Here is a 16,752-nt window from a genome sequence, read left to right as displayed (position 1 = left end):
ATACCAAACGCCACCTTCACTATCCTATCTACCTGCAACTCCACTTTCAAGGAGCTATGAACCTGCACTCCAAGGTCTCTTTGTTCAGCAACACTCCCTAGGACCTTACCATTAAGTGTATAAGTCCTGCTAAGATTTGCTTTCCCAAAATGCAGCACCTCGCATTTATCTGAATTAAACTCCATCTGCCACTTCTCAGCCCATTGACCCCTCTGATCCAGATCCTGTTGTAATCTGAGGTAATCCTCTTCGCTGTCCACTACACCTCCAATTTTGGTGACAGATGCCAATTCTCTATCAGGAGCACAAATCAGAAAGTCACATCTGATTTCTTGGGTTCTTCCAATTCACGTTTGGAAAAGCAACAGATGGAGGTTTGTGGGCTTCATGTCCACTGTCCTTCAATATGAATCCCAACAGGTGAGACTGCAGGACCACATATTCTCAATGTTTTATTATTACTCTGCATCTTCCAAAAAGGAATTAACTTGAACGCCAAAGGAGCTGACGGGGCGGGTGCGCAGGGGGGTGGGTAGGGAGATGGTGGCATTGTGGTAATGCCACTGGCCAATAATCCAGAGACCCTCCCTAGGCCTGTACTCTAAGACTGTGGGTTCAAGTCCCACCATGGAACGTGATGGAGTTTAAATTCAGTTTTTATTCATTCATGGGATTAGACTAGGCCAACATGTATTCCCCATCCCGGAGGACAGATACGAGCCAACCATTTTGCAATGTGTCCGCAATTACATGTAGTCCAGACCAGGTACACACGGCAGTTTCCTTCCCTGAAGGACATTAGTGAACCAGATGGGTTTTTCCAACAATCGACAATGGTCCTTATTAGACTCTTAATTGCAGAGATTTAATGAATTCTAATCGTAAAGCTGGAATGGAAAGCTAATCTCAGCATTGGTGACCGTAAAATTACCACCACTTGTAAAAACTCATCTGGTTCACTAATGTCCTTGAAGGACGGAAATCTGCCGCCCATACCCTGTCTGGCCTAAATGTGACTCCAGACCCACAGCAATGTGGTTGACTCTAGAATGGCCAAGCAATGCAACTCAGTTCAAAGGGCAATTGGAGACAGGTAATAAATGTTGGTCTTGCCAGCAACACCCTTGAAAGAATAAAGAAAACTGAAAATCCCAATGCAGACCAATATTAAACAGAACATTACAATCACTTCATTTACTTCAGAATTATTTAACAGACATACTTTGCTGCCTCTTAATTTATCACATCTATACTTTTCAAGCTGGGTTGAATTTTTAAGTATAAAATGTGCATTTTGTATTTACACATTATACACGTGATACATTATGAATAACTTCAGCAGATGGATTTAATGCATTGCCAATTAATATATATAAACTGTTCATTAGGTAGTGGAAATCTGGAAATCTCTCTCCAAAAAACTGTTGATAATCAGTCAATTGAAAGATTCAAACTGAAATTACTGGGTTTTTATTTGAAGTTAAGGCGTTTACTAGAGAGGTACAGGTAGCTTGAATCTGAATCAGATCAGCCAACAGGTGGAAGAGATAGGATTAAAGGAATCCTCCTTTGCTAATTACCCCAGTGCTGAGGATATAAACCATCAGGCCATTGATTTGTTTTAGAATAGCCTGATGAACAGAATTCACTGCAGAACGGCACATTTTCGATAATTACATATTTCACTTTATCCCTCGGTATCCTGAAAGCAAAATTGTGTGCCTTCGGATCTATTGTCAAACACAGAATTGAACCTTGCAGTTACTTATTCACCTCTTCATTCTGAAGCATTCTCACAAATTAGCCCAGTATTTTTTTTTGGCCAATTTGCAGATTGACAGTATATTCATTGTTGCACTTGATGGAAAGGTTGATGGGTTGTACATCCACATCAGAACAAATAGCGGGCATAATGGAATTCCTCAATGTAGGGTTCAGCGATGATGATACATGATTGACTAGCACCTCATATCAAGCACTGTGAACATGGACTTCACCCACATGGACTGTTTTTCAAAGGTGGCTCATTATTACAGACTAACCATCAGCTTGAAGAAGATGGAGATACTCCATTGACCAGCACAACATGCTGACTAAATCTCACCTACTGTAACACAACCCTGGAGGCTGTAGGTAATGTTACAGTTGAGTTTGGATATGTGCCCCAGTTCCTTCATACTCCCACTCCTCTGCTAATCACAACAAATTTTAATTTACCCAGGTTGATGAGATGGCCAATTTTCTAGGTTTTAGAATACATCTGTTTTGTTATTGGAAACAAGTCAGACAGGTTTTTTTTAGTTGATAAAAAATAGTGCATTTATTTGAATTAAAATAATCAAACATGCAAACTTTATTGAAACAAAAACAGATATGGCTTATACGTAAGGAGTGTTGACAGCCTAGTGGTATTATCACTAAACTATTAATCCAGAGACCCAGGTAATGTTCTGGAATCCTCGGTTTTAATCCCACCACAGCAGATGGTGGAGTTTGAGTTCAGTAAAAATCTGGAATTAAAAATCTATTGATGGCCATAAGACCATTGTTGGAAAAACCCATCTGGTTCCCTAATGACCTTCAGGGATGGAAACTGCCATCCTTACCTGGTCTGGCCTACATGTGACTCCAGGTCCACAGCAATGTGTTTGACTCTTACCTGCCCTTTGGAATGGGCAATAAATGCTGTCCTAGCCAGCAATTCTCTTATCTTGTGACTATAAACTTCTAACATCCCAAAATTAATGAGGCAAATATAAGTAACATAAACAGTGGGTACACTCCTACAGCTTTGATAGACCCATTAGCTTCATCATCAAACTCGCCACAGCCCTCCCAAGATATTAGTTGCAAGATAAGTCACTAAATCTCAAGAAACCTTCGTAAAGGGTTTACAATTCTCTGCTTTCAATGAAAATAATTTTCTCCAGAGCCATTGTGCCATGGATTTCCTCAAGGTCTGTAACATTCTGAATCTTTGTTTTCTTTTCCTGGGTCAACATTCCCCTGGGATTTTGAAACTGCGCTTCAGCACTTGCTCAAAGGGACAGTTCCATTTTTTCACAAATAGTGAGCTTCACCAAACCAGCACCGTGCTTAGATTTGTTTCCTGGGCGCTAAGGTGGCTCACGTGCAGAAAATAAATATTCCATGTGAGTTTTTTTCATCCTCATTCACAGCTTCACTGAGATATTAGTGGCACATGGCTTCTTCTGAGCTCCAATAGTTCACAGAGTGACCCAAAGCCCTGACTCCAACAGGGAGTGTTCCAGAGTTCTACATACCAACTCGAAAAGCATTTTGCTGAGTTCAAACAGTACAGAGCTATCTAAATGTTCATGACACCTCACTGAGTCAATAATTACACAAACCCAGTGTAGATCATTTGCCTTTTTAAGGTGTATAGCATGGAGATTGCTTGTGTCATTGTCCGTCTTTTCCAAATAACTGATCTGAGAACTGGTCTTCAGTGACTCCCTTATCTGTTTTGAGTAGGTCACTGAAAATCTTGCACAGGTTTGCAGACAACACCAAAACTGGTGGCATATCAAACAGTGAAGAAGATATTTTAAAATTACAAAGGGATCTTGATCAAATGGGTCAAGGGCTGAAAAATGACAGATGGAGTTCAACCTGGATAAATGCAAGGTTTCGCATTTTGGTACAATGTGCAAGAGTGGGGCTTATACAATTAATGGTAGGGCCTTGGATAGCTCTGTAGAATAGAGGGGCCGAGGGGTGGCAGGTACATAATTCTTTAAAGTTTGCGTCACATATAGACAGAGTGGTTAAAGGGCATTTGACACACTTGCCTTCATTGCTCTTCCTTCGAGTTTAGGAGTTGGGACGTCATGTACTGGACATTGGTGAGGCCTCTTCTGGAATACTGTGTCCAGTTCTGGTTACCCAGTTACAGGAAGGATATTATTAAGCTGAAGTTAAAAATCACTCAACACCAGGTTATTGTCCAACAGGTTTATTTGGAAGCACTAACTTTCGAAGCGCTGCACCTTCATCAGGTAGCTTTGGAAGAAGATCATTAGACACAGAATTTATAGCAAAAAAATATAAAAGCAATCTAGGTTTGTTCAGTATATCATTTCAGTTGCATGACACTGTAATGTTTTGTTATAAATTCTCTGTCTTATGGATCCTCTTCCAAAGCTACCTGATGAAGGAGCAGCGCTCTGAAAGCTAGTGCTTCCAAATAAACCTGTTGGACTATAACCTGGTGTTGTGTGATTTTTACCTTTGTCCACCCCAGTCCAACACCGACCCCTCCATAACATTATTAAGCGGGAAAGGGTTCAGAAGAGATTTAACAGGATGTTGCCAGGTATGGATGGTTTGAGTTATAAAGAAAGACTGGATAGCCTGCGACTTTTTTCAAGTGTGGTGCTGGAAATGTACAGCAGGTCAGGCAACATCAGAGGAGCAGGAGAGTCAACATCTCGAGCATAAGGCCTTCATTAGGAATACTTATGCCCAAAACGTCAATTCTCCTGCTCCTCGGATGCTGCCTGACCTGCTGTGCTTTTCCAGCGCCACACTTTTCGACTCTGACTCTCCAGCATCTGCAGTCCTCACTTTCTCCTGGGCCATTTTTCACTATAGCATAGGAGTTAATTCCGTCTTTAAGATGATGTTCTGAACTCAATCTCAATAAACTTTGGCAAACCACTTCAAAATAAATTCTATGCGTTAACTGTTCATTTCTGTTCTGACCAGAATCCTATTTGTAGGTTTCAAGAGTGTTTTTTGATGTTCAAATACAATGTTTTGCATTTCTGAGCTGATGCCTGGTTGTTTTGAGCTGTGATCACTTTGAGAATTTCAGATTCTCCTGATCCCATTCCCAACATGCCCTAATTATTTTTTTTCTAAGTGATGTCAATAGCTTCCTAGTTCTGGACCTTTATTTTTCTTGTTAGCAATTCTGGTCTTCCACACAATTCATGGACCATATCTTTTCAATCTCTTGGGATTGTACCTGTCCTCTACTGATTGAAACACACTTGCTGCTGAAAAAAGATAAATTTTGTCAGCCTTTTTGCCTTTCACTCATCAAGACAATCCACAAGAATTCCAATTCAAAGGAATAAAAAAACATTTTCTGCGACCGAGGAGAGTCCTGGGTGATTGGAAAGTGAGCTCTGACTGGTAGTTACACTGCCATGAAGAAACCATCCAAACAAAGAAATAAAAATGTTCATTTTCCCCTTGACTTGTCCTGACAAGGGCAAAATGAAAAGATCCACCAAAATATTTCTTTTCTCAGCAATACGCGATTCTGTGAAGGAAAACCTCAGGAAATGTGGAACGTCCACTGTGGATGGAGAGAAAATCGTGCAAATAAGAACGACCTGGGGAGCATTCTCAAGGAGTGATTCTGAATCCTTCAGACATCAAAGCTGGCAAGCAACTAAGACCAGCTAGAAAGATAGGAGTCCCAACCAAACCACATAACACATCCTTGCAAGTGTGCCAGGACCTCCACAACCCAGTTAGAATATACAATCAATGGCTTTATGTGCACAGGAAACAGCTATCACCCACAACAAAGGACAACTGGGTTTCAGTTATAGGGAAAGGCTGAATAGGCTTGGGGTTAGTTTTCCCTGGAGCATCAGACGCTGAGGGATGATCTTATAAAGGTTTATAAAATCATGAAGGGCATGGATAGGGAAAATAGCCAGGGTATTTTTCCCAGGTGGGGGAGTCCAAAACTAGATGCATAAAGTTTAAGATGAGAGGGGAAAGATTTAAAAGCAACTTTTACTAGCAGAGGGTGGTGTGTGTATGGAAGGAGCTGCCAGAGGAAGTGGTGGAGGCTTGCACAATGACAACATTTAAAAGGCACCTGGCTGGGTATATCAATAGAAAAGGTTTAGAAGGATATGGGGCAAATTCTAACTGGGACTAGGTCAGATTGGGATGTCTGGTCAGCACAGATGAGTTGATCTGAAGGGTCTGTTTCTGTGCTCTATGGCTCTATAACTGATACCGACTGATCGATTAACACCCACCCCAAGGTGGATCAAAGAGCATTAGTCCAAATCTTTTCAGCAGATATGAAAACAAAGACCAAATTTTAAAAACAAATATTTGGGATAGATTTGTATTTGCCACTGCCTTCAATGTAGTGCATAGTGAGAGAGAGAGTTCATGTTGGAAGGGTCCAGTTCCAACCTATCTGTTCCTGTCATACATCTCAAACCCATTCTTCCTTTTTAACATGTTCCTCCAAACCTATCTCTTTGACAGCCTTTTTTGTCCCCTACCTTAATATCTGCTTGTGTGGCTTGGAGCCAACATTATTTTAAAATACACCTGGGAATTGCTTAGAGGATCAGCTTTGTTCTGGGGTGTTGCATATCCTTTAGCTGACAAAACACAAAGGAGATTGAACCTTCAAACACCTCCCAGTCCTTACGCAGGGCACCCAGGTTCTGTAATCAATCCTTTATCATGCTCTTGTGAAATTCCTTCACGGGTTTCACTTCAGCGAAGGTGTGATACAACAGCGCTGTTGGTGATGCCCACTTCCTGCAAATGGCGTGGGTTTCCTTGGCAAGGGGACGGCTGTGTTCTCTCTGCCAAATAATGAGCAAATTAGCTACTCTTCCAGCCCCTGAAGCAATACCCTTGGTCGTACCAGAAGCAAGGCAGACTACCCATAAATGTCATTTTTAATATTTGAATTTTAAACTAGAGGCAGTTGGGTGGGAAAATAAGTCAGAGAGCAGATCACTGCAAACATTGTGGAGTGTTAATGGAAGTTTGTTTATACTGTGAGGTTAATGACAGCAGGAACTAAACATTGAAAAGCGTTGGCTTCAAAAACCCAGTGACTGAAAGTTTTTATGGTAGTTTGGAGGAGACTTGAATAATATTGTTCTTTTCTTCCTAGAAATGATAATAGGACAGATCAGCAAAAGCACACTAACCTTGGGGTGAACATTTTGCTTGTGAAAGACTAGGAATGTTTGGTTAGATTAGGATTGTAACAAAGCCAAGCTTATCAATCTGCAACCACGTACTTACTGGGCACAGCTTGCCACAGTCATCCACCATTACCATCTCAAGCACCCTCAGAAGGGGTTAAGTGAAATCCCAACTCCTATACTCTTGAAAGGTGGATGACCAAGCCTTACCTATATTGAATAGATTAGAATCACTGTCAGCAAGAACATTAGCACTTTGAAACATTACAATACTGGTGTTTGAAGAGGTCAGAGGCGTTACTGCCTCTAACACCTGCTAATTCCAGTGGGAACTTTAAAGTATGAGGATAGGTAGTCAAACTCACTGAAGAGTCTTGGAGGGTTTACCCAGGGGAAAATGAAGCAGACATCAGCTGCATAGCCATTCTTCACATTCAGGCTGGAGTGTATCTGAATAGACTTTGATGAGCTGTTGTTCTTCATGAAGTTGGGCATTTTAAGGGTAAGTGGGTCAGATGAAAGGAGGAAGTGTCAGTGCTCTGGGTGTTTCAGCAGAATCTTGTAATGTTCTTAGTCTCAGAACTCAGTGGACAAAGTTCCTCCTCTGCATCTTTGTGTTCTTCTTCATCTTCCTCCTTATCTTTAGGAAATTCCAAGTCAACCCTCTTTGTATTCAGGTAACACCAGTATAAAGGCCACTGCCACCCTATTAAAATAAGGTTCCCTCATGTACTGTCCTCTGTGAAGCCTAGTTACAGCATGTTATTCCTGAAGACTCGTGTGTTCTTTCACCTCCTTAATTCATTTCTTTTCTGTGCAGGTCTCTCTGCTTCCCTTGCTGCTCCTCCCCCTGTTGGCGGCGACATCCTTCAAATGAGATATTACATTGAGGTCTAATCTGTTCATACAGTTAGAATATTTGGAACAAGAGCAGGGGAGTGATCCTTTGTGACCCTGGACATAATTTATCCCTCAATTACCATCACAAAACAAACAGATTACTTGTTCATTATCACACTGGTATTTGTGGGAGCTTACTGCTGGAATGAGATCTCATAACATTCCTTACAACCAAAAGCAAAGGCTTTTATTCCATCTGACTAGACTAAATTTTAACTCAGGTCTAAGAGGTGAAGGGCCATTAACTCAATGAACTATATCACACATCGTTCCTGTCTCTATGATCCACCACCACCATCTTCCCAAGGACTGTACTAGCCAATGATGCCCACATCCCAAAGACAAATTTACAAAATGTCACCAGGCATAAGCAAAGGTGACTGTACCTTTTAATGAGCGCATACCACAACAATGTATGATTGAAATGTACAGATTTAATGACATACTTCACATGCAGTCTTGGAATACCCTCCAACACAGATCATGGTGTCTATCACGTTCGTTGCCCACCAGTCAGACCGGCTGCAGATATCATGTTCGACTACTGGAAGTAGGGCTTGCTGCATCTTGCGAGGTTTAGGCCCCTTGGCTACATAATGTTAAACACAGGGTGTCAGTTATAGAAAGACAGATAATGTTTCACTCTGAAAAAATAGAAAGGAATGCCAAATAATACCCAAGTAGAAATTGCCAAGTGGCAGTATTCTATCCCTACGAGGTGGTGGTGACTTACAGAACACTCTGGGAGTCCAGGTTGCTATGGCAACATACACTTTTACAGGCATGATGCAGCAAAGAGCTTTGGGCAATGATGGTAGAGGCTCCAATTCTCTTTCTATCATATGAGCGACCAGGAATCTCTCACTCTATCCATCTGCCCCTGGTGTGTGTATGAAGTGTTTACACGTAGATAATCATTTGGCTTGGCCGTGTCACGAAGGCACCTTCCTAGACCATCAAGGCCTAGAGTGAGACTCAAACCCAGAACCTCAGGGGCAGGGACACTAACCATTTCACCTCAAGACCTCCCCCCCACCCCCTCCATCCACATGTACTTGCAACAAGTGCCACAATTATCAGGTTAAGTACTGGGGAAAGACCTCATCACCTAGGTTTGTACTCCCTCAAGTAGCGGAGGACTGGGGATAACCTGATGGAGTTATTTAAGATTTTTAAATGATTTGGTAGGGTCAAGAGATAGAGACTATTTTCTTTGTTGGGGGTTGATGGAGTGTTTGGAGGGAGCGTGATCTAGACAATTGTGCTTTGATCTTAAGATGAGTCTTACACTGTTCCAGCCTGCTATCAGGAAGCAGAACCTTCCACCAAAGGGAGGGACTCTCTACCCCGCACTAGCCCCAACAAAATTCAAACATTGTTGAAACTGAGAATACGTTTTCACTTTAGAAACTGAGAGAGATATGTTTTGATGCAGACGGTGTATTAAGGTTAATGGAGTCGGAATGGGCAGATAGAACAGGAACAGGCCTTTCAGCCCACAATGTTGTACCAAACATGACACTAAATAAAACTAATCCCTTCTGCCTGCCCTTAGTCCATATCCCTCCATTCCTTGCACCTACGTGTAGTTATTTCAACACCCCTTTAATGTCCTTATTGTATCTGCTTCAACCACCAGCCTGACAGTACATTCCAGACTCTTACCAAACTCTGTAAAAAAAATCTATTCCCCACAACATCTCCTGTGAATTTTCCCCCTCACCTTGAATGCATGCCCCATGGTATCACAAAGTTGGTGTGCAAAACTATTAAAATTGTATAATTGTGACATTCTTTTAAGAGAAAGTGCTTTTTATGCTTTAAAAATGATTGCCTGTGGGCAGCAGTTACAGGTGCTCAAATTGACACAATGTGTCAAAAAGCCAATCAGTTCGCAGACCCAAACAGCTTTTTTTATCCAGACAATAGTTTAAATTCAGCCAGTTAATTTAAAAAGGCACTTGCAGACTAAGGACCAATTAAATTTAAATCTGATGGTGTTGACATCCTGAAATGAATCATAAGAATTTAATGTGTCATGGGGGTTATATGGACTGAGAAAGGAAAGCTAACTGCCATTTGAAGGGGTGAGTTCGAAGTGCAATCTGAGAAAGTAATACTAGGCTCTCACAAGAAATCTCCAAACTCTCTAAAAAGCACTATCTTTTAAGGTACATGGCATGTTCAGCGAATACTCTTGACACTGGAAAACAATTGAAAAGGCATTTTGAACAAAGGAAGATGACAGAAGAAAATACAGAAAATTCAGGAGGATCCATTCTGTATGAATTTTGAGAGACTAAGATTTAACTTATTGTTCGTATTTCCTGGATCTTTATAAGTGGGATCTGTATTATTGAAACAGCATTCCAATAGAATCTCTTGTTTTATTCAGGAGTAGGTATCTAGAGCAGGATTGTTCAATTTGTGAGGAATTATGTTAATTTGTTCACTGTTGGAGTTAGATAAATTGTTACTTGTTAATTGTAGAGTGAGTAAAAGAACTTCATTTCACTTAACCACTCCTTTAGAATAGACTGGGGGAAGAGAGGTAGGTTATACCCCTTGTCACAGTTCTTCATCAGATTACGAGGTGAAGTGCTCCTCTCTGGATGTTTCAGTTTTAACTATCAGAGGAATGTCGACCTCCTCTTTGTAACACTAGTATTAGACATTTTAACTCTGAGGAAAAAGATTCTGACCATCAACTCTATCCACGCATCTTATAATTTTATAGACTTCTATCAAGTCTCCCCTCAGCCTCCACTACTCCAAAGAAAACAAGCAGAATCTTTTTAGCTTTTCCTTATAGCTCATACCCTCTAATCCGGGCAGCATCCAGGTAAACCTCTTCTACAAGTTTCCAAAGCCTCCACATCCTCCCTTTAATGTGGTAAGCAGAATTGAATGCAGTAACTGTAAGTGTGGCCTAACCATAGTCTTTTAAAGCTGCATCATGACATCCAGATTCTGGTACTCAATCCACTGACCAATAAAAGGCAAGCGTGCCATATGCCGTTTCTACTACCCTATCTACTTGTGTGGTCACTTTCAGGGACTATGGACTTGAACCATAACATTTCTCTGTACATCAGTGCTGTTCAGGGGCCTGCCATTATCTATACTTTTCCTTAACATTTGATCTCCCAAAGTGCAGCACCTCATATTTAACCAAATGGAGTTAAAATATAGATTTGCTAATTCAAACAGAACAGGCTCAAGTGGCTGAATGGTCTTTTCTTGCTGTTAAGTTCATATTAGGTCATTTCCAGTTGGTAAATAAAACGCTCATTGGTTTTTGGCTGATTGTGTCTGCATTGTCCATAGTCCATTTTAGCTGCGGGTGCTTGTCTCTGTTTCATTTCCAACGCAAGAGCACTCAAATATTTTATGTTGCCACTTCACTGTCAGCTAAAAAATCCTTTGAATAGAGAGGCCTTTGAGCATGTCTACAGCAGTCCTGCCTCTGTAAAAGGAAGACTTACTGAAAAGTGTTAATATTTTCTGAGGATTCCTGTTTAAAGGATTGTGGGCAATGGTTCACTTAAAAACACTGAGGAGATACCTGGACTGTTTTATTTTATTTTACAAAGAGGTTACTAAAAGGACAAATGGAGACCTTTTATTTCTAAAGGTACATCTTAGATGTCATAAGGGATAAACTAATTGCCAAGGTTTATTTTCTGGAAATCATATGCCTGTGTTTACGGTTGTCAGGAGTTAATTGTTTTTGATATTATTTGGAGTTCAGTTGGCATACAGCCTGCTGAGTGAGGGAGAAACAGAGGGAGACAGGGAAAGGAAGAAACAAAGAAAGAGAGGGAGAGACAGAGACAAAATGAGAGAGAAGCTACCCTAGCTCCTCCTCTGATCTCCAGGAAAGGCATTTTGAAGGTCCAGTGTACTGACTGAAATACTGAGCCACCTATCCTTTGAAAAGCCTCTGAAAGAAGTATTCCCCTTGCTTCCTGAATGAACCACATCCACAAAAGTCCCACAGACAAGTGCCTTTATTTAGTGAAACGTCAAATGTCATCCTGAACATTTCATACCTTATCCCTTATTGCTTCAAGAACTAGCAATTATTGGCCAAAGTATATTTTCCTCCTGAAGTTATTCTCTGAAGAGAGAGCTCCTTTATCTTTAATTGATATATGTGCCTAGTGTTATTTAGAAGGGTAAAATATTTATACTTCCACATGTCAAACTGTTTGATCTGATTTGCACATTAGCTGAAAAAGTCTTATTTTATAATAGATCAATAATTTTTGTTTAAAGTTCCTGGTTAATGGATCTTTTTATCTTAAACCTAATGGAGATGAAGAATATAACTGACCATATCAGAAACAATGTGGAGCACTTCAAAGTATGTTGTCACCACTGGAAAGAGACAGAGCACTCAATTGTACAAAAAGCTTGAGATGTTAATGTTTCAGATAATTTAAGAAATATTAAAATAACAAATTAAAAAATAATATTCTAAGTCTAGTGTGGATGATTCTATTCATGTCAGTCCAGCCTGAGGTGCCTACAGAGGTCCTGCTCTTGGGAAACCAGGCTGATTCCACAAAGGGCAAGGAATCCGAGGCAGGCACCACCTTTCAGAGGAGACCTTCAACCAAACCCTCATCTTCCCTCTACAGTTGACATCATGTAGTTCTACCTGATGATGAGTACAAGAATTCTCCAGGAGAATTCATCCCTCAGTCAACAGCTGGGGAAACTGATTAGCAAGATTTGATCTCATAGAATACAGGGAGAACTAGCCATTTGGATTCAGAACTGGCTCAAAGGTAGAAGACACATTTTGGGAAAGCAAATCTTAGCAGGACTTATACACTTAATGGTAAGATCCTAGGGGGTGTTGCTGAACAAAGGGACCTTGGAGTGCTGGCTCATAGCTCCTTGAAAGTGGAGTCGCAGGTAGATAAGATAGTGAAGAAGGCGTTTGATATGCTTTCCTTTATTGGTCAGAATATTGAGTACATGAGTTGGGAGTTCTTATTGTGGCTGTACAGGATATTAGTTAGACCACTGTTGGAATATTGCATACAATTCTGGTCTCCTTCCTATTGGAAAGATCTTGTGAAACTTGAAAGCATTCAAAAAAAGATTTACAAGGATGTTGCCATGGTTGGAGGATTTGAGCTATAGGGAGAGGCTGAACAGGCTGGGGCTGTTTTCCCTGGAGCGTCAGAGGCTGAGGGGTGACCTTATAGAGGTTTACAAAATTATGAAGGGCATGGATGGGGTAAATAGACAAAATCTTTTCCTCGAGGTGGGGGAGTCCAGAAGTAAAGGTTTAGGGTAAGAGGGAAAGATATAAAAGAGACCTAAGGGGCAGTTTTTTCACGCAGAGGGTGGTACATGTATGGAATGAGCTGCCAGAGGATGTGGTGGCGGCTGGTACAATTGCAACATTTAAGAGGCAATTGGATGGGTATATGAATAGGAAGGGTTTGGAGGGATATGGGCGGGTGCTGGCAGGTGGGACTAGATCGGGTTGGGATATCTGGTTGGCGTGGACGGGTTGGACCAAAGGGTCTGTTTCCGTGCTATACATCTCTATGACTCTATAACAGCTGAAATAGATTCCCTGCCCATTCATCTCAGTGCTGTTTTTTGGGAGCTTGCTATGTAATTAGCTATTAAATATCACAACAATTATCATTACTCTTCCAAAGTATGTCATTGGTTGTTGACACTTCTGGATGTCCCAAGGCTGGTGAAGATGCTGCAAAAATAGTTTGTTTCTAATTTAAATCTTTATTCTAGTGGTGTATAGGTATTGTTTGAACAAGTGTTAAACTAGTGTGGAAGTGAGTAACCAAATAGGAGGATTCTTTTTTGTGTAGTGTCCACTGGCACCATTTGAAGGGGCAAAGAGATGACTGAACCTGCTGCCTGGTGAGTACTCGAACTCTGGCTACTGATGAACAAATACAATCCCCGATCAATCATTGGCTGAGGGGAAAGATAACATGAAAAATCAGCATTTCTATTGCACCTTTCACTACTTCAAAGTGATTCAAAGTGCTCTCCAATCAATGAATATTTTAAAAGTGTAGTCATTGATAATATAGCAATCATAGCAGCCAAATTGAGCACAGCTAGTTCTCACAAACTGTAAGGAGATAAGCAGCCAACTGGTCTGTCTTTGATTAACAAACAGAGCTGGAGAAGCTCATCTGGTAGGGCAGAATCTGTAGAGAGGGAAATAATGTTAATGTTTCAAGTCCCTTGTGACTGTCGTCTTTAGAACACAAATATCGAACTTGAAATTTAACTGTGTTTCTCTCTCCACAGATGCTACTGAGTTTCACTAGCATTCAGTGTTTTTTATTTCAGTTTTACAGAACCAACAGTGTTTTGCTTCTATTTTAATTCTGATTTAGGTGGTAGTTTGATACAAGTCTAGAGCAGAACCCCGCTTTTCTCAAATGTACGCGCTTGAATTCATCTGAGAGGGTAGCTGGGGCATATGTTTAACATTTCATTCAAACAACAGCGTGTGCAACAGTACAGCACTCCTGCAGACCTGGTACTGGGGAAAAGGGAAAGTCACCAGGGGACCATAGTGCTGCAGTCTCACTATAGAGAGCTGACTGCTGTTGGGTTAACCTGAATCACTATGCCTCAGGAGAGATTGAGAACGAGAGTCCTTCATGATAACCTAAGCTGGTACAGAAATTGAACCACACTGTTGGCTTCACTCTGCATCGCAAAAGGTTTGAGTCACATGCTGACAGGGTGGTTAAGAAGGCATTTAGCACACTTGCCTTCATTGCTCAGACCTTTGAGTGTAGGAGTTGGGACATCATATTGAGGCTGTACAGGATTTTGATGAGGCCTCTTCTGGAGCATTATGTTCAGTTCTGGTCTCCCTGTTACAGGAAGGATATTATTAGGCTGTAGAGGGGTTAAGAAAAGATTTACCAGGAGTTATAAGAAGAGGCTGGTACTTTTTTTGCTGTCACATAGGAGGTTGAGGGGTGACACTATAGATGTTTTGTTGTTGTGTCACCATAGTCTCTGCTCTCTCAGTAGAGAGAAACAACTGGTGGTGATTTCATCTGAGGGCAAACAGCCCTCAGGCAAGGGAAGAGGTTGAGGAGGAAAGTCCTTCATGGTAATCTCAAACCGGTGATGGGAACTGAACCCACACTGCTCTGTAAACCAACAATCCAGCCAACTGAGCTAAATTGATTCCCATAAAAGTCTATAAAAGGGGTATAATTAAGGTGAATGGCAGGGGTCTTTTCCTTTGAGAGGGGGTTTTCAAGACTGGAGTGCATATTTTTAAGGTGAGAGGAGAAAGATTTAAAATAGGAGGGGCTTTTTTAAACATAGAGGTTCATGTGTGGAATAAACATCAGAGGAAGTGGTGTTAGTGGGTACAGTTACAACATTTAAAAGATATTTAGGTAAGTACATGAACAAGAAATGTTTGGAAGGATACAGGCCAGGTGAGGCTGGTGGGACTAGTTTAGTTTGGTATTGTGATTGGCATGGACTGGTTGGACCGCAGAGTCTGTTTCCATGCTGTATGACTCTATGACTGAGCTAACAGTTTTTATCTAAATTTTATTCTTGGAATTAAGACTTAAATCCACATCCATAAACTAAAAGGGACCAGTGCTATCATTAAACCACTAGATGGTGCTATAACTCAATTTGTTTTCACCAAACTCTTTTAATGATGGGGGAATCTGAACCGTGATCCGATATGACCCAGTGAGCCTCTCAGTTTAAGGGCAGTCCAATATGACCCAGTGAGCCTCGCAGTTTAAGGGCAATCCAATATGACCCAGTGAGCCTCGCAGTTTAAGGGCAATCCAGTATGACCCAGTGAGCCTCGCAGTTTAAGGGCAATCCAATATGACCGTGAGCCTCGCAGTTTAAGGGCAATCCAATATGACCCAGTGAGCCTCGCAGTTTAAGGGCAATCCGATATGACCCAGTGAGCCTCGCAGTTTAAGGGCAATCCGATATGACCCAGTGAGCCTCTCAGTTTAAGGGCAATCCGACATGACCCAGTGAGCCTCTCAGTTAAGGGCAATTAGGAATGGGCAACAAATGTTGGCCTTGCCACTGACTCCTACATCCTTTGAAGGAGTAAAGAAAATAAACCCTAGCCCATTCTTGGCCAGTTCAATCATTCTGACCACAACACGATGATTTTGCAAACATTATGCCATACATAAAGGAAAGGGCAATTAGCAGTCAAAATGGCCAGCTGCAAGGATAAGTTAGACTCAGACAAAAGTACTTCCTGGGATGAAAGGATTATGACTAACAAGAAAATTTAAAGGTGACTACTTTACTAAAGTTAGAGAACTTACTGAGAGATTAATGAAGAAAAATTAGGCAATTGCATTGGTGTAATACAATGGTCATGATAATGAGATGCTGATGGTTATCATGATGTTACAGCAGTCACGTACAAGAGACGGAAGAAGGAATGGAATGGTCTGAGAGCTGAGGGGAGAACAGGATTATGTACAATAACAGAACCATAAGCATTTTTATTTATTCTAGAGTCAGGCAGCATCGCTGTTTGGCGAAAGTGAGGACTACAGATGCAAGAGATTAAAGTTGAGAGTGTGGTGCTGGAAAAGCACAACAGATCAGGCAGCATCCGAGGAGCAGGAAAAATCGATGTTTTGGGCAAAAGCCCTTCATCAGGAATGATGAAGCATCACTGTATGCAAGAGAGAATTATAATAGACCACAAATTACCAGCAGAGTTGAGGACAGAGTATGTACAGAATAGAATCATAAGCACAAACCTCATGGCAACACAACCCACAAACTAGTTCTGTTTGAAGTTAGAGTATTACACACTTGGAGAGAGTTATTGAACACAGCCTCAGACAAATAAATATGGATTCACAAGATATGACAGTGG

The 16,752-nt window shown here is 41.1% G+C and overlaps 1 protein-coding gene across 1 annotated transcript in view; it reads right to left on the bottom strand.

The window, feature by feature from the left end:
* The window catches only part of LOC122540126 (proproteinase E-like), a 58,866-nt gene that overhangs the window by 18,735 nt on the left and 23,379 nt on the right, over positions 1 to 16,752 (bottom strand). The window contains exon 7 of the mRNA XM_043675433.1: positions 8,291 to 8,433. Within this exon, the coding sequence (XP_043531368.1) occupies positions 8,291 to 8,433 (143 nt within the window). The remainder of the gene's footprint in view (positions 1 to 8,290; positions 8,434 to 16,752) is intronic.

This window comes from Chiloscyllium plagiosum, chromosome 34, assembly GCF_004010195.1.
Source record: "Chiloscyllium plagiosum isolate BGI_BamShark_2017 chromosome 34, ASM401019v2, whole genome shotgun sequence".
Classification (NCBI taxonomy): Eukaryota; Metazoa; Chordata; class Chondrichthyes; order Orectolobiformes; family Hemiscylliidae; genus Chiloscyllium; species Chiloscyllium plagiosum.
Note: the sequence above shows the minus strand (reverse complement) of the source record. Positions and strands in the feature narration are given on the sequence as shown.